At 47.6% G+C, this 21,764-nt stretch overlaps 1 protein-coding gene across 1 annotated transcript in view; it reads left to right on the top strand.

Moving 5' to 3' along the window:
* TLL2 (tolloid like 2) overlaps positions 1–20,746 on the top strand; it is a 148,421-nt gene extending 127,675 nt beyond the window's left edge. Inside the window, exons 14-21 of the mRNA XM_058543632.1 lie at positions 6,128–6,253; positions 6,981–7,141; positions 7,753–7,933; positions 9,132–9,257; positions 11,328–11,455; positions 14,423–14,636; positions 17,008–17,258; positions 19,051–20,746. Of these exons, the coding sequence (XP_058399615.1) occupies positions 6,128–6,253; positions 6,981–7,141; positions 7,753–7,933; positions 9,132–9,257; positions 11,328–11,455; positions 14,423–14,636; positions 17,008–17,258; positions 19,051–19,185 (1,322 nt within the window). The 3' untranslated portion in view covers positions 19,186–20,746. The remainder of the gene's footprint in view (positions 1–6,127; positions 6,254–6,980; positions 7,142–7,752; positions 7,934–9,131; positions 9,258–11,327; positions 11,456–14,422; positions 14,637–17,007; positions 17,259–19,050) is intronic.
* Positions 20,747–21,764: the final 1,018 nt, after the last annotated feature.

The raw sequence follows: 21,764 nt of genomic DNA, 5'->3' as shown, positions 1-21,764 counted from the left end.
TATTCGGGGTCTTTTGTTGCCCCATATAAATTTTAGTATTCTTTTTTCTATTTCCGTGAAGAATGTCATTGGGATTCTGATTGGGATTGCATTGAATCTGTAGATTGCTTTAGGTAATATAGACATTTTAACTATGCTTATTCTTCCAATCCACATGCAAGGGATATCTTTCCATTTCTTTATGTCATCATCGATTTCTTTCAATAATGTCTTGTAGTTCTCATTGTATAGGTCATTCACCTCCTTGGTAAGATTTATTCCTAGGTATTTTATTCTTTTTGATGCAATTGTAAATGGTATTATCTTTTTGAGCTCTCTTTCTGTTAGTTCATTATTAGCATACAGAAATGCAACTGATTTTTGTAGATTGGTTTTGTACCCTGCAACTTTGCTGTAGTTGTTGATTATTTCTAATAGTTTTCCAATGGATTCTTTAGGGTTTTCTATATATAAAATCATGTCATCTGCAAATAGTGAGAGTTTCACTTCTTTGTTACCTATTTGGATTCCTTTTTCTTGCCTAATTGCTCTGGCCAAAACCTCCAGTACTATGTTGAACAGGAGTGGTGAGAGTGGGCAGCCCTGCCTCATTCCTGTTCTCAGAGGAATGGCTTTCAGTCTTTCCCCGTTGAGTATGATGTTGGCTGTGGGTTTGTCATAAATAACCTTTGTTATGTTGAGGTACTTTCCTTCTATTCCCATTTTGTTGAGAGTTTTTATCATAAATGGATATTGTATCTTGTCAAATGCCTTCTCTGCGTCTATTGAGATGACCATGTGGTTTTTATTCTTTGTTTTGTTGATGTGATGTATCACGTTGATTGATTTGCAGATGTTGAACCATCCCTGTGTCCCTGGTATAAATCCCACTTGATCATGGTGTATGATCTTTTTAATGCATTGCTGTATTCAGTTTGCCAATATTTTGTTGAGGATTTTTGCATCTATGTTCATCAGCGATATTGGCCTGTAATTTTCTTTCTTTGTATTGTCTTTGTCTGGCTTTGGTATCAGGGTGATGTTGGCCTCATAGAATGATTTAGGAAGTGTTCCATCTTCCTCTATTTTTTGGAATAGTTTGAGAAGGATGGGTATTAACTCTTCTTTGAATGTTTGGTAAAATTCACTGGAGAAGCCATCTGGTCCTGGACTTTTATTTTTTGGGAGGTTTTTGATTACTATTTCAATCTCTTTACTTGTGATTGGTCTATTCAGATTCTCCATTTCTTCTTGGTTCAGTTTTGGGAGGTTGTATGAGTCTAAGAATTTATCCATTTCTTCTAGATTGTCCAATTTGTTGGCATATAATGTCTCATAGTATTCTCTTATAATCCTCTGTATTTTCGTGGTATCCGTTGTAATTTCTCCTCTTTCATTTCTAATTTTATTTACTTGAGCATTTTCTCTTTTTTTCTTAGTAAGCCTGGCTAAGGATTTGTCAATTTTGTTTATCTTCTCAAAGAACCAACTCTTTGTTTCATTAATCCTTTCTACTGTTTTTTTGGTCTCAATTTCATTTATTTCTGCTCTGATTTTTATTATTTCTCTCCTTCTGCTGACTTGGGGCTTTGTTTGTTCTTCTTTTTCTAGTTCTGTTAGGTGTAATTTAAGGTTGCTTATTTGGGCTTTTTCTTGTTTGTTAAGGTGGGCTTGTATCACTATGAGTTTCCCTCTCAGGACTGCTTTTGCTGCATCCCATATGGTTTGATATGGCATATTTTCATTTTCGTTTGTTTCCAGATAGTTTTTGATTTCTCCTTTAATTTAATCAATGATCCATTGGTTGTTCAGTAGCATGTTGTTTAATCTCCACATTTTTGTCACTTTCCCAGTTTTTTTCATGGTTCCTTTCCAGTTTCATAGCATTATGGTCTGAAAAGATGCTTGTTATGATTTCAATCTTCTTAAATTTATTGAGGCTTGCTTTGTTTCCCAACATATGGTCTATCCTTGAGAATGCTCCATGCGCACTTGAGAAGAATGTGTAGTCAGCTGTTTTTGCATGGAGTGCTCTGTATATGTCTACTAGGTCCATCTTGTCCAGTTTTTCATTTAAGTCTACTATTTCTTTTTTTTTTTTTTAAAGATTTTATTTATTCATTTTACCCCCCAAAGCCCCAGTAGATAGTTGTGTGTCATAGGTTCACATCCTTCTAGTTGCTGTACGTGGGACCCGGCCTCGCGTTGGACGGAGAAGTGGTGCACTTGGGTGTGCCTGGGATCCGAACCCGGGCCGCCAGCATCAGAGCGCTTGCACTTAACCGCCAAGCCACGGAGCCGGCCCCTACTATTTCTTTATTGACTTTTTGTCTGGATGATCTATCCATTGATGTAAGTGGGATATTAAGATCCCCTACTATTATTGTGTTGTTGTTAATGTCTCCTTTTAGGTTTGTTAATAGTTGCTTTATGTACATTGGTGCTCCTATGTTGGGTGCATATATATTTATAAGTGATGTGTCTTCTTGGTGGAGTCTCCCTTTTATCATTTGTATATTTCCCTTCTTTGTCTTTGTTCACCTGTTTTATCTTGAAGTCTACTTTGTCTGATACCAGTATGGCAACACCTGCTTTCTTTTGTTTGCCATTAGCTTGGAGTATTATCTTCCATCCTTTCACTCTGAGCCCGTGCTTGTCTTTAGTGCTGAGATGTGTTTCCTGGAGGCAGCATATTGTTGAGGCTTGCTTTTTAATCTATCCTGCCACTCTGTATCTTTTGATTGGAGAGTTCAATCCATTTACATTTAGGGTAATTATTGATATATGAGGGCTTAATGTTGCTGTTTTGTCACTTATTTTCTGGTTCTTTTGCGTTTCCTTTGTTTCTTGTCCCATTTGTTTCAGACTGCCAATTCAGTTTGGTTGCTCTGTCTTATGACTCTCCTAGTTTTCTCTGTTTATCATATGTGATTTTGTTTTGATTATTTGTTTAGTGGTTACCTTGAGGTTTGTGTAAAAAATCTTGTGTATGAGATAGTCCATTATCTGATGGCCTCCTGTTTCCTTATACTAAGTCAATTCAATCACTTTCCTCTTCCCCTTCTAAGTCGTTCTTCTTATACCTTGTTCTGTCTTGTGTTGTGGCTCTGTGTTTACAGTGATGAGGTTAAATTTATTTTGGGTGAATTCCTTCCTTTGATCTTTGATTTTAGTATTTAAGTGGTTGCTAACCTATTCCGGTAAAGATCTACTATTTTTCTGAGTTTATCTACCTATTTTTCTCCTTGCTCCAAGCTTTGTATTCCCTTTCTCTTCTTTTTTTCAGGCCTGAGGGCCTTCTTGAGTATTTCTTGTAGCGGGGGTCTTGTGGCCATGAACTCCCTTAGCTTTTGTTTATCTGGGAGAGTTACTATTTCTCCATCATATTTGAAGGATATTTTTGCTAGATAGAGTATTCTTGGCTGAAAGTTTTTGTCTTTCAGTATTTTGAATATATCATTCCAGTCTCTCCTAGCCTGTAAAGTTTCTGTTGAGAAATCCGCTGAGAGCCTGATGGGAGTTCCTTTGTACGTTATTTTTTGTTTTTGTCTAGCTGCCCTTAATATTGTTTCTTTGTCATTGACTCTGGCTAGCCTTACCACTAGGTGTTGTGGAGAGGGCCTTTGCCTGTTGACATATTTAGGTGACCTGTTGGCTTCACTTACTGCTATTTCCTGCCCCTTCCCCAGATTTGGGAAATTCTCAGCTCTTATTTCCTTGAATAGGTTCTCTGTTCCTCTTTCTCTCTCTTCTCCCTCAGGAATACCTATAATTCTTATGTTAGATTTCCTAATAGAGTCAGATATTTCTTTCTGATAATACTTTCTTCATTTCTTTTTAGTCTTAGTTTTCTCTCCTCTTCCATCCTGGAGCATATCTGTATTCCTATCCTCTAAAAAGCTAATTCTTTCCTCCATATTGTCAGCTCTGTTATTTAAAGATTCCAGATTCTCCTTTATCTCCTCCATTGTGTTCTTCATCTTCATCAGCACTGATTGGTTTTTCTTTATGATTTCAATCTATTTTGTGAAGAAACTCCTAATCTCATTGAATTGTTTGTCTGTGTTGTCTCGTATTTTGTTGAGTGTTTTTATGATAGCTATTTTGAAATCTCTGTCATTTAGGTTATGGATTTCTGTGTCTTCAGGGTGGGTTTCTGGGTGCTTGTCATTTTCCTTCTGGTCTGGTGATTTCATGTATCTTTGCATTGTGGTTCCTGTGTTGGCTTTGTTTTTCCTCATCCTGGAAATCTCTGGTTGCAATTTCCACCCACCGCCACTGTGTGGTGATAAAGGGCTGTGTAATCTGAGCCCCCTGCACTCTGCCATGGTTTTTCAATGCGATCCGTGGGTCGGATCACTTGGTTTGGTCTGGTCGGCTGAGCCGCAAGGTCTGGTTTTCGGGGAGGGGGGCTCTCTCTTTTGCCCTCTGGGTCCCTGGCATGAGGGGCTTCTCGTTCGCCCCTTGTTATCGCTCTCTGGGGTGCTCAGATGTTGATGGTACTCCGTAGCAGTTCTGAGTCCTCTGTGTGGGAGTTTCCCACTGGCTGAGAGATCCCGAAGAGCTACGGTTTCCCAGAAGAGGGCCTCCCCTCCCCCATCTCTGGGAGCCCTGATTTGATGGGGAGGGAGAGGAGTTCTCCTTACCTCTCCTCACTTCCTCCGGGGGCCCAGCACGTTCCACTCTCAGATGTGCAGCAGTGTGGATCTTTCCAATCTTGCTTTTCACTGTCTGGGATTTGGTTGTTGGTCTGTGACTGTTCCTTTTGTTGTATCTTATCGGGGGAAGAGTTCACGGGAAAGCTGATTCCGCCATGACACTGATGTCCCTCCTGAAGGGTTTGCATTTTCTGCAGGACCAGTGGGGTGGAAGTTGCAAGGAGTCAGAGTTCTGACAATTCAAATTTCAAAAGGCAAGAAATACCTTTGAAAAGCAGTGAGAGCCCTACCTCGGGGTGTTTTCAGGCAGGGTCTGAAAAGCCATCTATCGGAAATGTTATTAAAAGGATCCCTGCCAAAGTGGCAGGACTGGGAATCTTCTCAGGTCTTTACCAACTCGAAGTTGTCCTGATTTTGCTTATTTTATGTGTAATGTGGTCTTTCAAGATTTTGTGAACAACTCCGTGCTTGCTCTATCTGTACCTTCCATGGTGTTATTAACCAATACCCGCCCCCTTTTCTTCCTAGATTGAGCTTTTTTTTTTTGGAAGATGTCTCCGTGTTTAGCTGTCCCTTCACTAAACTCTGCAGCTCTGTTAGGCCACAACCTACATGCTCTCTTTCAGGGATAGATGTACCGCAGTTTGGCAGCAGAAGATAATGATTTTTCCTTTTATTTCTAATACTCTTCTTGGAGATGCCCAGTGCTTGGGTTTGTCTTTTCTTCAGTGGTGCATAGGCTGAAGTGTCCGGGGAGATTCTTCACTGACTCCTACGTTCTTCCTCTGGACAGCACTCCAGATGTCTTACTTGCTGTTGTCCCAGACACGTCACTAGACATTTGCTGGTGCTGAATCCCATGGACTCCCCTGCTAACTCAGTCTTGCTGCAGCCTCTTCTGCAGGTCTCCTGGGAGTGCTGGCTAACCTAAGAGCCCAGTGTTTCCTGTAACCTTGAAGCTCTCCCTGAGTGCCTCTTTAGATTATTTATAAAATGCTAAGTCACAGGTTCCCATTCCATCCCTAGAGAATACTTATACATCTTCATCTAGAAATGTGTCCTTTTGACCTTACCCTTTATTTAATGTCCCTGAGAAGTTTCATATATGGCAGAGGAGGAACCCCAATTCCATGGCATTAAAATTGATTCAGTCTTTGGTATGGAACATTTGAGATTTTTTTTTTTTTAATCAGAAATGAATACCACTGACTGAACCCTTCAAAGATTGAAGTTATCCAGGCCTGATCTCCTCTCAGAGGAGGCCTGATTCAGGCTAATGAGTTACTCTTGTTGGGTCTCAAGATCCCACCCTTTACTGTAGCTGCTGCGGGTTTCTGAGACGTGGACATGAGACTCCTTGGAAGGTGGCCACCAGGAGTCGTTCTTGTCCTTAGAGGACACTCACTGGGGACCCTGGGATGTGGACTGTGATGGGGAACAGACCAGGCGGCTTTGTGATAATTTACCAGAGTCACCTTCCTCTCCCACAGAGGTGGATGAGTGTTCCTGGCCAGACCATGGCGGGTGTGAGCAGCGCTGTGTGAACACTCTGGGCAGCTACAAGTGCGTGTGTGATCCTGGCTACGAGCTGGCCGCCGATAAGAAGACGTGTGAAGGTTGGTGTTGCTCCTGCCAAGCTGGAACGAGAGGGGATGGGGGACAAGTCTTAGGAGAAGTGGGGCAGAAATGGGGCAGCTGGCTGACTGCAAAGTAACAATGCACAGAGGTGGTGGATGATGCACCTACATCTCAGAGGGAGAAACAACTCGATCAAGTCACCAATGTGAGAGGACTGCCCACATTGCACGGACTCCACCCTGGAAACCGTGCAACTGGAGCCATGGTTTATTTTCTGTGACCATGTAAAATTCACATGATTATCAAGGTAGGAAATAAAAGCAAAGAAAAACTATGAGCACTTTGGTGTGACTCAACTAATAGCGCATTTCATTCATTCCATTTCTACTTGCAGGTGTTCTGTTTTCCTTGCCCACCTGCATGGCTCTGTTTGTTCATGTAAGCCAGGTACATTGCATCCCTTGGTGCAAACATTTCTAATTCTCCTTTGGTCCAATTCATGTGGAGTCCCCAACTATGCTACCGGGTGAGGTCAGCACAAATGCATCATCATCATTTTTAAAACAGTAGACACTTGGCTTCAACTTCATCCCTCCAAATCCTCAGTTGAGACAGTTACACTAGAAGAAAGGAGGCTGAATTAATCAGTTCAGATTGTCTAACATTTTTTTTTATTAAAGAACAGCAGGCTTATTGCTGCTTAGGGGAAATCACAGTCACTTGGAACTAGAACCAAATGAATCTTGCTTCTGTTCCCCCATGCAGTGGCCTGTGGTGGTTTCATCACCAAGCTGAACGGAACCATCACCAGCCCTGGGTGGCCGAAGGAGTACCCCACAAACAAAAACTGCATCTGGCAGGTGGTGGCCCCCACCCAGTACCGGATCTCCCTTCAGTTCGAAGTGTTTGAACTGGAGGGCAACGATGTACGTTTCTGTGCTAACTGATCGGGGATGCTGTTGGGATGTGGCTCAGGGCCGGAAGGCGGGGAGGCGGCTTCCTGGAGTCCTGGAATCTTAGCTGGGTAGGTGTGGGGGGTATTTGGCGCAGCAGTTTCAGCAGCACGTCCTCTGCAGATAGAGTGCTGTGGTCCTCCCGTCACTGATGAATCCAAGGAGAATCAGGACAAGAGTGGAGGAGGTGGGGCTGGGGGTTGGGAGGTGGGCAGGACAGGTGTGTCCCCTGGGGTAAGAATCTGGGGGTTGGTGTCCAGCTGAGGGGAATGGAGGGGGCGAGGTGCAGCTGGGGACCAGGACGGTCGACACAGCCTGTTCCCTCCCTTGGGCAGTGGTCATGGGATGACCAAGTCAGCCGAGGCCCAGGCAGAGCCCTACAGCCAGAGTGAGAGTCAGGTGCGCCCCACGTCTGCATGTTGGGCTGGAGGGAACCCAGTATGAGTCGAGAGGACCCTCCCGCTGGACCTGGCTGAGACTGTCTGGCCACCTGGCCGGGTGCAGCTCTCAGGAAGGGAGTCCTGCAGTGCACCAGGGATCTGGGGTGGGGGCACTGGGCAGCTCCCCACGGCACTCCCTTGCAGGTCTGTAAGTATGACTTCGTGGAGGTGCACAGCGGTCTGTCCCCTGACGCCAGGCTGCATGGCAAGTTCTGCGGCTCGGAGACGCCCGAGGTCATCACCTCGCAGAGCAACAACATGCGCGTGGAGTTCAAGTCAGACAACACGGTCTCCAAACGCGGCTTCAGGGCCCACTTCTTCTCAGGTGTGCAGGTTTGGCAGGGAGGCTGCAAGGCTGAGGGTGACGTGGCTTCCCAGGCTCCCGGACTCTGGGCGCCTGCCCACCCCCCTCTCCCCTCCTGCCCTCACAGCGTTTCCACCTTGGAGGTGGTATGCTGGATCCGGGATTTGTTATCTTGATGGAGATATATACATATATGGCTGCCATAACAAATTAGCACAAACTGGGTGGCTTAAAACAACTGAAGTGTATTCTCTCCTAGTTCTGGAGGCCAGAAGGCTCCAGTGGGCAGAGGGTACAGAGAGGGGAGGGAGACACGACTGACCTCTGAAGTTATCGCGGTGGGGGGTTGGGGATGGAGGTTGGTCCTCGGTTATTACAGGATGAAGCTGGCTTAGAGGAGGGCTGCATACTGCACTGGCTTGAGCTACAAGAACCACAATGTCAACAACAGCTAACTCTTGAGTTCCTACATAATAATAAAGATAGCATTCAGTCTGGGCTGGGAGCTGTTCTAAGTGCTTTCCCTGTACTAATTCATTTCCTCCTCCCAACAACCCCATCAGGTAAGGATACATCCCTGACTCCACTTTACAGGCGAGGCAGCTAAGCACAGGGGTCAGGGGCAGTGGGGGAGCAGGGCTGGCCCGCGGCCGTCTGGCCTGTGGCCCTCACGCTACCTACTCCACAGGTGGGAGGTGTGGGGTCCTAGAGGAGGAGCCCAGGCCTCCGGGTCACACGGGCCGCTTTCTCACTGAGTGACCTTGGGCACGTTAGCATTCTCAGCCTCAGTTTCCTTACCTGTAAATGGGAGCATAGGCACCTCCCTCCTACGGTTGTGTGAGAATTAACTTAGATGATGTATACAAGGGCGGTGCCTGTTGCATAGCAAATACTCCATACATGGCAGCTATTTTTAGTATTGTTACTCTTATTATTAATATTAGCTTATCCTTTAAGGTCCTCCTTGTGTTTGGCAGGGAGCAGGGGTGGAGAACATATACATACGTTACAGTGCTTTAGGAGCCTGGGGAATTCAATATATACCAGGGCCAAGTAATATCTAACAAATGCGCCCCGCCCCCCAACTCCAGCAAGGGGTAATCAGAGTTGGCAATCAGGGCGGCTCCCTGGTGGCGGCTACTTTTGAGTGGGGCTCCGAGCCGTGAGGGACGTCCCCAAGTTGGCGGTTCCCCTTAGGAGAGTCCGTTGATCTCCCCAGACAAGGACGAATGTGCCAAGGACAACGGCGGCTGCCAGCACGAGTGCGTCAACACGTTCGGGAGCTACCTGTGCCGGTGCGGGAACGGCTACCGGCTCCACGAGAACGGGCACGACTGTAAAGAGGGTAAGGCCGGGCTGCGGCTGGGGCACCGGGCTGACCGTGGCCGCCCGAGTGTGCGTGTGTCAGACTGAGAGCGGCCGCCCTCCCTCCTCCCACCCTCCCACTGAGGGGATTTTCCCCAGGGCAGCTCACTCCTTCAGGAGGCAGGCGGGGGCCCTCAGGTCCTCTCCTGGAGTTATTATGGCAAAGAGTTAAACTGCCAGGCTCCAGGATCAGACTACTGAGGTTTAAATCCTCGCTCTGCTACTCACCAGCTGTGCAAACTTGGGCAAGTTATTTAACCTCTCTGAGCCTCCATTTCCTCTTCTGTTTAAAAGATACCAAGCATAGACCTTTCTTAAAGATTTTGTGAGGATTAAATGAGAGATTGCCTAGAAAGTATTTCAGACAGTCTGGCACATAGGAAGCACTCGAAATTTCAATAAATATCAGCCATCTATGTCATAATATTATTTACAATATGCAGGTCTAGTAGTGAAATAGAATCAGGAAAACTTTGTTCCCTGTTCCATTCACTTCTGAGAGTTCTTCAGGGCCAGACAGACGGCTTTAAATATTCAGTTATTCTTGAAAAAGGCTCCCTCTGTTCTTACTCTGCCCTGCCAAGCGAGCTTGAGCATCTCTGATAAACGCACAGGCCTCCAGGCCTTGGCTCCAGCCACAGAGCCCTGCAGAGGGCGTCAAGGGTGAGGGAAGATGTGAAGACCTCACGCCCCTCTCTGGGGTAAACATTTTAGAGTTAGGAGGTTGGCTGGGGTGCACAGAGTCTGGTCACGGCCTACCTGGCATGTCCAAGGATGAGCTAAGACGTCTTCAGAAGGTGCAGCCCACCTCCCAAGCCCAGCCCTGTGACACGGACATGAGTGGTCATAGGCTGGGTTGGGAGGCAGGTTGGAAGAACTTAGAAGGAACTGTCACTCTGGAACTTAAAAAATCTTCGTCAACCCGCTGTGAGGTGGGCCTGGTTGGGGGGACGCCAGGAGGGACTTAAACTACACTGAGGTCCCGCCAGCTGAGCAGGGGCGGCCTTCCTACAGGCTCCCCCAGGGCGGGGCAGGGGCTGCAGGAGCAAATGCCCGGGAACTGAGGTCCTGCCCCGGTTGGTGCCTGTTCTCTGTGTGGCTGCAGAGCGGAGGCTGAGATGAGCAGGAACCTCCTTGCAGCCGCTATCTCCCCCATCCCCTCCCTCTGACCTGCCCTCAACTGCCCCCTCCAGCTGCCTCAGCCTGAAGCCATGGGGTGGCATTCAGATGGCGGTGGTACAAGGCCCAACTCCTCAGCGCCCTCTCTTTCCTAATCCTTACTAGCAAAGGCAGGCCTGGGTTGAGTCCTGGCTCCAGCCCTCACCAGCAGTCACTTACCCTCTCCGAACTTATCTTCTCATTTGGAAAGTGGAAAGGATTAAATGAGAGGATGCTTTCAAAATGCTTACCACAGTGCTCAACACGGAGGAAGACACATTCTAGCTATTGGCCAAAATGCTGCTCACTGAGCAGGTCATGGGACCACTCTGCTGATGGCACTGTAACCAGGACAACATCTGTAGCCTCAATGAAACTCCTTTGCAAAACTAAAAGAAATAAATAGACGGAAGGCACAGTGATCTTTGTTAGCACTTGCTGAGCCTCTTACCCGCATTATCTCATTTAATCTGCGTGTCCCTGCTACGAGGCAACAGCTTTTACAAGTAAGGACACCAAGGCTTACATAAGTGCACGAAGTCCCACAGCTTCTAAGTGGTGGAACCGGGGACTTGAACCGAAGTCCATCTGACCCCAGGGCCTGTCGTCTTAACCACTAACTCTACTGTATTTCCAGTGATAACCACGATGTAAACAATAATAGTAAGAAAGATGACCTGGCTCCCGAGCCACCACCAGGAAGGCAGCAAAGACAGATAAATCAGCAACTCTCTGAGCCAGGGGACACTTGATTCTGGCTGACCCCTGCCCTCACATTTGCTAATGACCGTGTGACAACAGGAACGAGAGGAGGAGACTCTCCTGGGACGCCTCTGGTGCTGCCCAAGAGTGAATTATTCTCTGTCTGCATGTGTCTCCCCATCGCCCCCAGCTGGCTGTGTGCACAAGATCAGCAGTGCAGACGGGACCCTGGCGAGCCCCAACTGGCCTGACAAATACCCCAGCCGGAGGGAGTGTACCTGGAATATCTCTTCAACCGCGGGCCACCGGGTGAAACTCGTGAGTCATTTTTGTAGTTTATGGGCAACATGGACCTCAGTATCAGACAGACGTGGGTTTGAGTTTCTGCTCTGCCACTTCCCGGCTCTGAAACTTGGGAGAGTTACTCAACATTTTCAGGATTCAGTTTCCTTATCTGGAAAACAGGGATGCTAGGGAGACCCAGCTCACGGGGCTGTTGTGCAGACTGAAAGAGAGGACACACATAAAACGCGGGTGGCAGGTGAAAACAGTTCTATAAACAGCACCTGTTCACAGTGGTCCCAGTATGACGTGGTAGCCACCACACAGATCTGTAGTGCTGTTTGAGATTCAATTGTTTCCAGTTTTAATTTTTTACAAAACAATATATTCTCAAGGTAAAAATGTAACCAGTACAGAGGGTTGGAAAGTAGAAATCAAAAGTTTCCAGGACCTCCATGCCCACTCTAGAAATGACCTCTCTGAACATTTTCTTGTGAATCCTTCCAGAAATTTCTTATGCACATCCAATCATGTATGTACATGCATGGAAAAATATATATATTCTTTTTCTTGCTCAAACTTCTCAAGGGTACTTGTTATTTATATTCTTCTACAACTTACATTTTTTTCAATTAACAATAGGAGATTAAGTTATTTATGCTAATTCTCTCTTGAATTAAAAATTAATATATCTTCCAAGCCTTTCTTTAAGTCCCATCCATGCGTATGATTATAGTCTGCACATCACGCTCGGTTATTTCAAAGGAGAAATGAGTCTTTCGTACAAGTCTCCTTTCTCAGCCCCCAGGGGCTCCCAGATCCTGGAGTGTTAATCAAACCCTCTTGCCAGCTGGAGAAGTTGTACTCCAGACAGACAGACAGTTGTTAAATGGGTCGTTTTGACTCTGGAGAAGAGCAAACTCTTCAGAAGGCATACGGATGTTCCCCTGAATTATGAACCAATAATGCAGGGAGAATGGAAGAGAACAAAGGAGAACGTGATGATAAATAGACGATCGCCCGGGGACTTGCAAGGGTGTTTATTGGCGAGCGCGGTGAGGACAGGTGGGTGAATGGGCTCCCAGGCTAGGGCGCGGGTGCTGGTGTCAGGCCCGAGGCATCGAGGGGCGGAGAACGCAGGGCCCCTGACCACATGCATAGCTGCCCATGTGGGAAATGCTTTCGGCTGCTGCTTTCCCGGGTCAGTCGGAACAGCCCTGAATCTGGGCGAGGGTGAATTAGAGAGAGCGCTTGAGAGAAGGGACTCCTTCCCCAAGACTGCCACCTGCCGGAAAATGTTCGCAATGTCAGCATCAATCTCTGCTGACGCGGGGGAATGGCGCCCCCTGGGGTTGGAACGCGCAACCTGCACAAGTGGAAGCTGAGCTTCTGTCCAAGGGCCGCAAGACTTGAGCACCTCTTTTCCCATTCTTGACAGTACCAAGGAACTAGAGCAACGATCACAGTCAGGTCTGCACAGTTAGTCCAGACCTGAAATTTGTGCTAGTTTTAAAAAAACTCCCTTGGGAAGTGGATGGTGGATATCTTGATTGTGCTCTATCTTTTTGCTGCCATAAAACCAAGTTGAATACTTCTTAAGAAGCTGGTGTTTCACTGCATGGGGACATGCAGTGTCCCATGGACCTTTGGAGAGCTCCCCACCTCCCTGGCCCACAGCCTCCCTCCCATTGCGTTGCCCACCAATGCTGGCACCAACGTACTCTCCTTCCTGCCCACTGTCCTCTCCGCCACTCTCTGGCCCCACAGCTGCCTTTCTGTAAGGTATGAAGGGCTTTGCCATTTCAAGCATGTTTGTCATTCCTATGAAAGCCCCACTGCCAATGGCCCCTCTGATCCTGCCTCTCTCCGTCCATCCCTGCCCTGTCACCCCAGCCCCCTTCTTATGAATTGAGTCCCCCTCCCCCACACTAATGTCCTCTCTCTCTGCTCTGTCATTTGGTCTTTATTTCATTAACACTGTCCCCTGTCACCTTGTCACATCTCCCTCCCAGCCATGGACAGGCCATCAGTCAGTCCTCTTCCCAGCACTTGGGAAGCCCTACATTTGGGGCTGCAAAGCCTGGTGCACGGCCTGGAATTGTGGGACCCTCCTGGGCAGCTTTAGGGGACGGTCTTTAGGGAGCACAGGGAAGAGGGAAGCAGTGTGATGGCTTGGAGTCTGGGCTGGAGTCAGGCTGGCTGGGGGTGAAGTCCAGCTCCATCCTCCTCTAGCCGTGTGAGCTTGGGCAAGCCACTTTACTTCTTAAGACTTAGTTTCCCCTTCTGCACCTTGGGGATAATAATAGCTTTCCCTCACAGTGTCATCAGAATTAAGTGAGAAAATGCCCATAAACACCTGGCACAGAACTCTGCATGGAAAAAACATTCGGCCACTACGAGGATGCCCATGCGGAGCAGTGTGCACTTAGCCCCATTCACAGCATTTGCACTGAAGGATGGCACAGTACAGCGCAGAGGTTAAGGGCAGGGACTCTGCAGCCGCACCTCCTGCTCCTGGCCCTGCTTGGGCAAGTCATCTGACAGCTCCGTGCCTCAGTTTCCTCATCTGTAAAGAGGGGATTATAATGATAGACACATCACAGGCAGTGAGGATGAAATGAGGTGAACCTTGTAAAGCACTTGAAACAGCTCCTGGCCCACAGTGAGTGCTTGGTCCCCGCTGCTCTTATCATTAAGTGAGGGAGAAGCTGCCTGATGTGTTGGAGGAGCACAGGCGTCAGCAAGCATTTGAACTCTGAACCCCGGCCATCTCATTTGGAAAGTGCTCATGGCAGCGATAGGTAATGTAACTACCCCACAGGGTTGTTTGGGGACCCAGAGAGGGGCCGAGTGGAGACCCTCTCTGCAGATGTCGCCATCGTCACACGGGCTCCACAGTTCCCGCACAGCTGGCTGGGCAGACGCGTGTCCGGAGTGGGAGAGGCGGCCCCCACCCCGGCTGACCGGGAACCCTGGCCTCACTCTCTGCTCTCCCATCCCCAGATGTTTAATGAATTTGAGATCGAGCAGCACCAGGAATGTGCCTACGACCACCTGGAACTGTATGACGGGCCCGACAGCCTGGCCCCTGTCCTCGGGCGTTTCTGCGGCAGCAAGAAACCAGACCCCGTGGTGGCTTCGGGCAGCAGCCTGTTCCTCAGGTTTCACTCGGATGCTTCCGTGCAGAGGAAAGGCTTCCAGGCCGAGCACAGCACGGGTACGTGCGCCGGCCGCCGGCCTCCCGCTGATTGCCACGTCCACAGGAGACAGACAGGCGATGAAGGCAGGGAAAGGACGGCCTCTTATCCTGACTACGGGGGGAGGGAGGGTGTGATAACATGTCCCTTTCAACATGAAACACAGGCAACCATAGCGGGAAGGCTCGTTTTTTTTAAAGTCCTTAACTGACAACATTTAAAGTGGGTAACCCTTCGTTCGTGCCACATTTCTTTATTCCTTTCATTCCTCTCATCCCCGCTTTAAAAATTTGTTTGTAACTTTGCTGGTCTGTGAAATCCAAAGTCTGGGAGTTGAGTGGTGGAGAGCAGCCCTGTTACCCTCTCAGGCTCAGTTCCAGAAAATGAAACATGTTTCTGTTCCCCATTATTTTTTCCTCCACTTAAAAGGTAAATAGCCTTATTCAGTCCTTTGGAGGAAAATGTATATGCTGATAACTTACACATCTACTTTGTTAAATGGAAGAATGTCAGTAAGAAAATGGCTCAGCTCTGTAGCCATTAAAATGCTGCCACCTGGGACTAGAACCCAGGGACGCAACGTTGACTCTGATCTTGGCGTTAGATTGTGGCCCTTTGGCAAAGTGGTGGCTGCCCGCAGTGGCCCACTCAGAGTCCGAGATCATGATCATGGGACTCTGTGAAGTTTTCTGATCCCTTTAACAGCCCTTGCCTCCAGTTTTTTTTCAGAGCCTAAAAACACGAATCAGGTAAAACAAGATGACAACCAGCGCCCTGAGGCAGTCTAGCTTGCCCTTGCCTAGCAGAAAACACTTCCTTATCTACAGAACCCTCTCAAGCGCCTTGAAAGTTTCTAGCTTCCCCCAGGGAAGTTGAAAAGCCATTGACTGGTGACTTCACCTCTTGTCCCTACAGACAGAGCACAGGGGCTCGAGGTGGGTCAGGGTCCCAACAGGAAATGGGGGCACACTCTATCATTAGATAGAGCCATTATTTGAGGAGAATTTAATAAGGGACTGTTTACAAAGGGGTGGGCAGGGTGTGGGGACACCACAAGGGGCAGTGCAGCAACCAGGGCTGGGAACTGCAAGGCTGTTACCACCCCCAGGAATAGACGCCAGAGGAGGGAGTGGTTCCTGGAGCCCAGAGACAGAGGGGCCACAAGCAGAGGGCCCCCGGACAGGAGCTATGACCTTCAGTCAAGAGCACAAACCTGTGGCGACCAGGCAGGCAGAGAGCCTGGGACTAAATACCCTGAACTCTCTCTCCTCCCTCCTCTGATCTGCTGGTGCTCCCCATGGCTGACCCCAACCTGAAGGCAGAGGGCAGGGGGCCCATCCATGTCGACCTAGTGGCCGGCCTCCTGGGGCCTGGAGCAGGTGGGGAAGAATGGAGAGGGGGTCTGGCAGGGCAGATAGAAGGCATCCTGCCCTGCTCTATGCCAGTTTCATTGCCACTCGCATCTCAGGAATTTGAAATTTCTCAAAGACAGCTCAGACTTGGAAGAAATTCTAAGCCACAGCACACATGGGGCTAAGAGTTGGCAGTGGGACAGGACTAGGGCCAGCTGGGTCTCGGAGTGTTACGGACAGTGCAGAAGCCACATCACGGGGAGCTCTGGGCCCCTCAAGGGCGTGGAGCACATTGAGGACAAGGATGAGCAGTGGAGGAATTTGCCTCCAAAATTTCTGGTGCTTTCCAATCTCTGATCATTCTCATTTATCCATTTATATTATGTGGTCTCTAGTGACCTAGACACAAGATAGTGTAGGACCCAGGCCGACCAAAGTTACTGTCCCAGTGAAAAACCCAGAAGCCAAGGCTACAGAATGCAAGCCCAGAGTATGAGCACAGCTCATCTGTGACACCCATAGGGCCTCCGAGTTGGCCTATCATCAACACTCTCAAAAGCGGAGCAGCAAGTCCATTCTGAGGTTTCTGGGTGTGAGTTTACCAGCAGTTCTGATGCGCCTTTGCTGCCCTCTGTTGGCAAAAACTACAAATTACAGTAAGTCCGTCGGGCCGATGTGAGTCCTTCTCAGATGCTTCTGGTACTTCCAGGGAGTAAAGTGGTAAAGATCCAAGCAGCCAGCTTTTTTCAGTAGATGCTCAGGAATTCCTGGAGGCCTTATGTTGCCCAATCTGGGAGCATAGGACCTTGACTTGTAAGGGCCAATTTGGACGCCCCCGTGAGCCCTGAAATTCACGGGCTTCTCTTTGGTCCTCTGTAAAATGGGATGGTGAGACTCGCCTGGCACCAGGAGGGAGGCTTGGTAGAGAAAGCGGGCCTGTACAGAGACTGTGGAGAGAGCAGTCCCAGGCCGGGAAGTGGGTGGGGGTGGCGCGTGCGTTCTCTGTGCCCGGGAGCATCGCAGTTCTCTCTCTCTCCAGAGTGCGGGGGCAGGCTCAAGGCTGAAGTGCAGACCAAGGAGCTCTACTCCCACGCCCAGTTTGGGGACAACAACTACCCGAGCCAGGCCCACTGTGACTGGGTGATCGTGGCGGAGGACGGCTACGGCGTGGAGTTGGTATTCCGGACCTTCGAAGTCGAGGAGGAGGCCGACTGTGGCTACGACTACATGGAGGCCTACGACGGCTATGACGGCACGGCGCCCAGGCTCGGCCGCTTCTGCGGCTCCGGGGTGAGCGCCGGGGATGCAGGGCCAGGCACGCAGTGACGAGTCAGAGCACGGGACACACCTGGGTTTGAGTCCGAGCTACGCCTGAGTCTCAACAGCACCAGCCAGGAGGCCCGTTCTGCTGGAGCAAAGTGGGAAATAGAGAGGAGGTTGGGAGGCACTGGGGGACCAGGTCATGAAGGCCTCCTGCCCAGGTCAGCTGTGAGAGCATTTTCCTTCTAGGACTTTCTTCCTATTTTTGCAAAGTTTCTCTCCCCTGCATTTTTATTTGGCCTTCAGGCTCTTTTAATTTTTTTTTTTTTCCTGAGGAAGGTTAGCCCTGAGCTAACATCCATTGCCAGTCTTCCTCTTTCTTTTGCTTGAGGAAGATTCACCCTGAGCTAACATCTGTGCCAATCTATTTTGTATGTGGGTCGCTGCCACAGTATGGCATGACAAGCAGTGTATGTCTGTGCAGAGGATCTGAACCTGCAAATCTGGGCCGCCGAAGCGGAGCACGAGGAACTTGAACCACTTGGCCACAGGGCTGGCCCCCTCTTAATTTTTTAATTATACTTTTTTATAATCCATATATTCACAATTCTCTCCCCAAGCAAAACCAAGCACCTACGAAATTACAAGTCACTCTCTTACTATAAACACAATAGTTACGCTCAAGGTCATTATTGTTTTTCTCATTATCACCTCTTTTCTGGGCCACCTACCCAGGACAGGGTAAGCCTGTTTTGTTCACTATTTTCCCAGTGCCTGACACAGGGCCTGGCATATAGTTGGTGCTCAGTGAAGTGTACGGACCAACCAGTACAGGTCCTGGTCTCTCTCTGGCTGCACCATGCTGGGCCCCCAGCCCTCTCTTTTTCTCTGCCTTCAGGGCTGATCACTCAGGCTTCTTTGCAATTGGCTGGACTTACATCAAATCATTTTGGAGTCACTAGTGCTCCTTGTGCTAAACAGCACCTCAAATTGGCATTGATACGTCTTTGATTAATTTCGCTTCATCTTCCCTCCCCCTCCCAAAAAGAAAGGATGACAAAGTGTGACGTAACCAATGTAGCACCTTTGGTGGATAAAGTCTTTCCAACTGGGGAGTCCACATGCAGAGGAAAACCTTGGAGGGTCCTGAGCAGCGATGTGTGGAAGCCCAGTTTGGTTCTGCTAGAATCTGGCAGAGAGCAGCCCCGGAACCTGGCTCCATTCATCCACCATCAGGCAAAACCTTTCTGACACGTGTAGTGACTCCATCTCATGTTGTGTCCTGGGGCAGGACATAGGTCTAAACAATGGTCTTTGTTTTATGTCTCCTGGGACACACATCACAATGGTGACCCTAGAGCTGGGTGACTCATGGTACACACTTTACCGTTAGAAAGACCTGAACTTGGGTCCGGTCTAGCTGGGTGAACTTGAGTCTCCGTTTCCACAAGCATAAAATGGAGACACTACCTGGCTTATAAAGTTTTAAAAATTTACATGAGTTAAGATCTGATAGTGCATAGAGCAGTGCGCTTAATAAATCTATGCACTTAATAAATAATATATTTATATGAGCTATGTATCTAGGATTATCTTTGGAAGAGCAGGACCCGGGGAGCTCTCAGGAGCAGAATTTGCAATGCTTTCCTTTGAACAAGAGCTTGTTTTGATGCCCTTCAGAGTCTCTGGTTCCAGGGACGCCTCATGGCAGTATCAGCCATCCTGTTTTTGTGTAAGGTTCTGTCTCATCCTCCTTATTTTAAACTCCCACCGGAGCCAACTGACTCAAAGTCTCCCTGGTTTTCCTTTCTCCTTTCTTCAGCCATTGGAAGAAATCTACTCTGCAGGGGATTCTCTGATGATTCGATTCCACACGGATGACACCATCAACAAGAAAGGCTTTCACGCCCAGTACACCAGCACCAAGTTCCAGGATGCCCTGCACATGAAGAAATAACGTCGATATTCTTCAAAGACAGGAACTGCGAATGTTTTTATAACAATGGCACCTTGTGAATCTGCCCTAAAACAATGTACGGTATTTTTCTCAAACAAAAACTCAAAATCTAGTCTTGGAGGTATGTATTTGATGAAGTTTGGCCAACAAGGAGGAGAGAAGATGTTCCTTTGATTCTGGCTGCAAGGTTATCCATTGTGGACTTTTAAAGAATATTAAGGTTTGAAGTCATTGACCATTTAAGCTATGCCACTTCATACCCGTTCCCCTTGTCCCTTGCTCCTATGGGGCAAAAGGCTGGCCCTTGGGTTGGTCATTCCTCTATTTCTGGATGTGCTTTCATAGGTGCCAGCAATGTGACCATGTCCTGGAGACTCAGCTGTCTTCTGTCTACGCTGGGCATGAGGATTAAAGATTGGCGATGGCTGATTTACTACTCAGCTTTGGCTGGATACTTTTCCTCTTTCTCTGCCAGGGACATGTCAACCAGGATACCTGAGAATATGGACGTCAGGACTAAAAAAGGCATCGCAGTAAGCAGTGCACGGAGGGAGAATCATTGTCACCAAGCCTTTTCTCTGTGTCATCAGCTCTCCTTGCTTCCTTTGGCTTTCCCCCATCCCTAATTGCATTAGGGGCCAAGGCATCCACTATGAATTCCAGCAGAACATTTGCTGGTGAGAGTCTCTAGTTTGCCAAGAATATATCCTGGCTCCTAAAAATCCTTCACTCACTGACTTTGAGAAGACTCCACTTGTGCTTGGGATTCCACGGGCTTGGGAGAACATTTCTGCCTTCAGCTTTGGAGGCACTTGCTGTGGTTAACCTTGCCTCCTTGACAACCAATTCAAATTGCGTTTGCAAGACGTGCAAAGACATCTTAGGAGGGACCAGTTCAGGTCCCTTGTGGAATGAACACTGTTGAAAACTGGTTAATTATAAATTATGTAAGAATGAACACCTTGTGGAACAAGTCAACCTGTGACTAACTTCCTGTAACCAATCAGGTTAAAGAGTGCATTGGTAACTTTGCTCAGACTAACTAGTATTCAATCACCTACTTGCAACGGGAAGTCACCACAGTTGGTGCTTGTTCCAGAAAAGTATAGATGATGTTGTTTACATAATTTTAGAACCTCCAGGTCTACTTTAAACAGTGAGGTAGTTTTGAATGGCATTTCATTAAGGCATCTGTGGGCATTATGAGCTAAAAGCTGTGGTATGTTAGCTTTAAAAGAGTATTTATGTTTGAATAATTTTTAAATAATGTTTACATAACCCTGAGTCCTGTTTGGTTAGTACTGAACACAGGACAGAGCACAAGCATTTTCGGTGAGAGCCCAGATAGCTCCCAAGCACCAGAATTCCTTTGGGACGAATCAACATCACTTTAAACAAAGTATTTGCAAAAGGTTAAAGCTTATATTTTTTAAAGATCTGAGTATGCCCCAGAGGACTATGTCTAATTAAAATGATTGCTGGGAGTTAAAAAAAAAAAAAAGAAGAAGAATACAAAGAAAGATAGAAGAAATGCATGGGAATATTTTTTCCTTAAAACAAACAAACAAAAAAATCAAAGTATTATTATTAATAATAATATATGTCTGTATATATGTATATATGTAAAGGATCAACTGTCAGAGCCTTAACAATGCAGTGTGATACGTGCCCACCTACCACCTTAGCTTTACTGAGTGGGCCCTCCTGGAGTGGACCTGTGTTTCCGCATCGCTTTCACCAAGCTCCCTCTTGGCCTCCCTTGGCCCTGGATGGAGGTGCAGCCTACATTCTCATACCATGACCCGCCCTGGGGGAACTTTGATTCAGCAAATGGAGCAGCTTTTCTTGTGGTTCAGGTCTTGCCTACCTGTTAGCGTAGATTCTATTTCTCTGATTTTGTGTTTTCTGGGCTTTTATTTTGTCTCATCTTATCTGTTGAAACTGAAATCAGGATAGATCAGGTGGCTGTTAAGAGTTTCTCTCCAAGGACATGAAAATTGTGTAGTTTCAACCTTTAGCAGTCTAAATAAGAGTGATGAATTCCCTGGAAAAATGAGAGGGAGTCAGCTCTGCCTCAGTATTTGCCACCCTCATGAAACAATGGTACTTATTTTTATCTCTTTAGCATGAATATTTTCAAAAACACGCAACTTCAACAATTATCAACCCCTGGCCAATTTGAAACAATGGGACTCGTATGAAAACCTTCATTTCAGCCTTCTGTGAGTGACGTCTTCCCAGAAAAGACAAGCTCTGATTCAGCTGGGGCTGGCCAGACCACTCTCCTGGAAGCTCAGACTCAGTGGGGATTTTGCATGATGCAGATTCTGCGAGGAACCACACGGCTGGCTTCACAAAAGAAAGTCCATTTAGCAGAAAAACCCAGGCCCCCTGCCGTGGCTTTTCCAAATGCTCAGTGACCTTCCTGAGCACATCTCTGGAAGTGGATGGAGCAGCCAGGGGATATTACCCCAGCCCTCTTTGGCCTTTAATTGGGTGCTGATTCTTGGGGATGTCACAAAGCTCCCAGACTAGCTTCAGTTCAGAGAATTGTCTTGACAACCTGATGAAATATTTGG

This window comes from Diceros bicornis, chromosome 6 (genome assembly GCF_020826845.1).
Source record: "Diceros bicornis minor isolate mBicDic1 chromosome 6, mDicBic1.mat.cur, whole genome shotgun sequence".
Taxonomy (NCBI): domain Eukaryota; kingdom Metazoa; phylum Chordata; class Mammalia; order Perissodactyla; family Rhinocerotidae; genus Diceros; species Diceros bicornis.
This window is presented reverse-complemented; position numbering and strand designations above follow the sequence as displayed.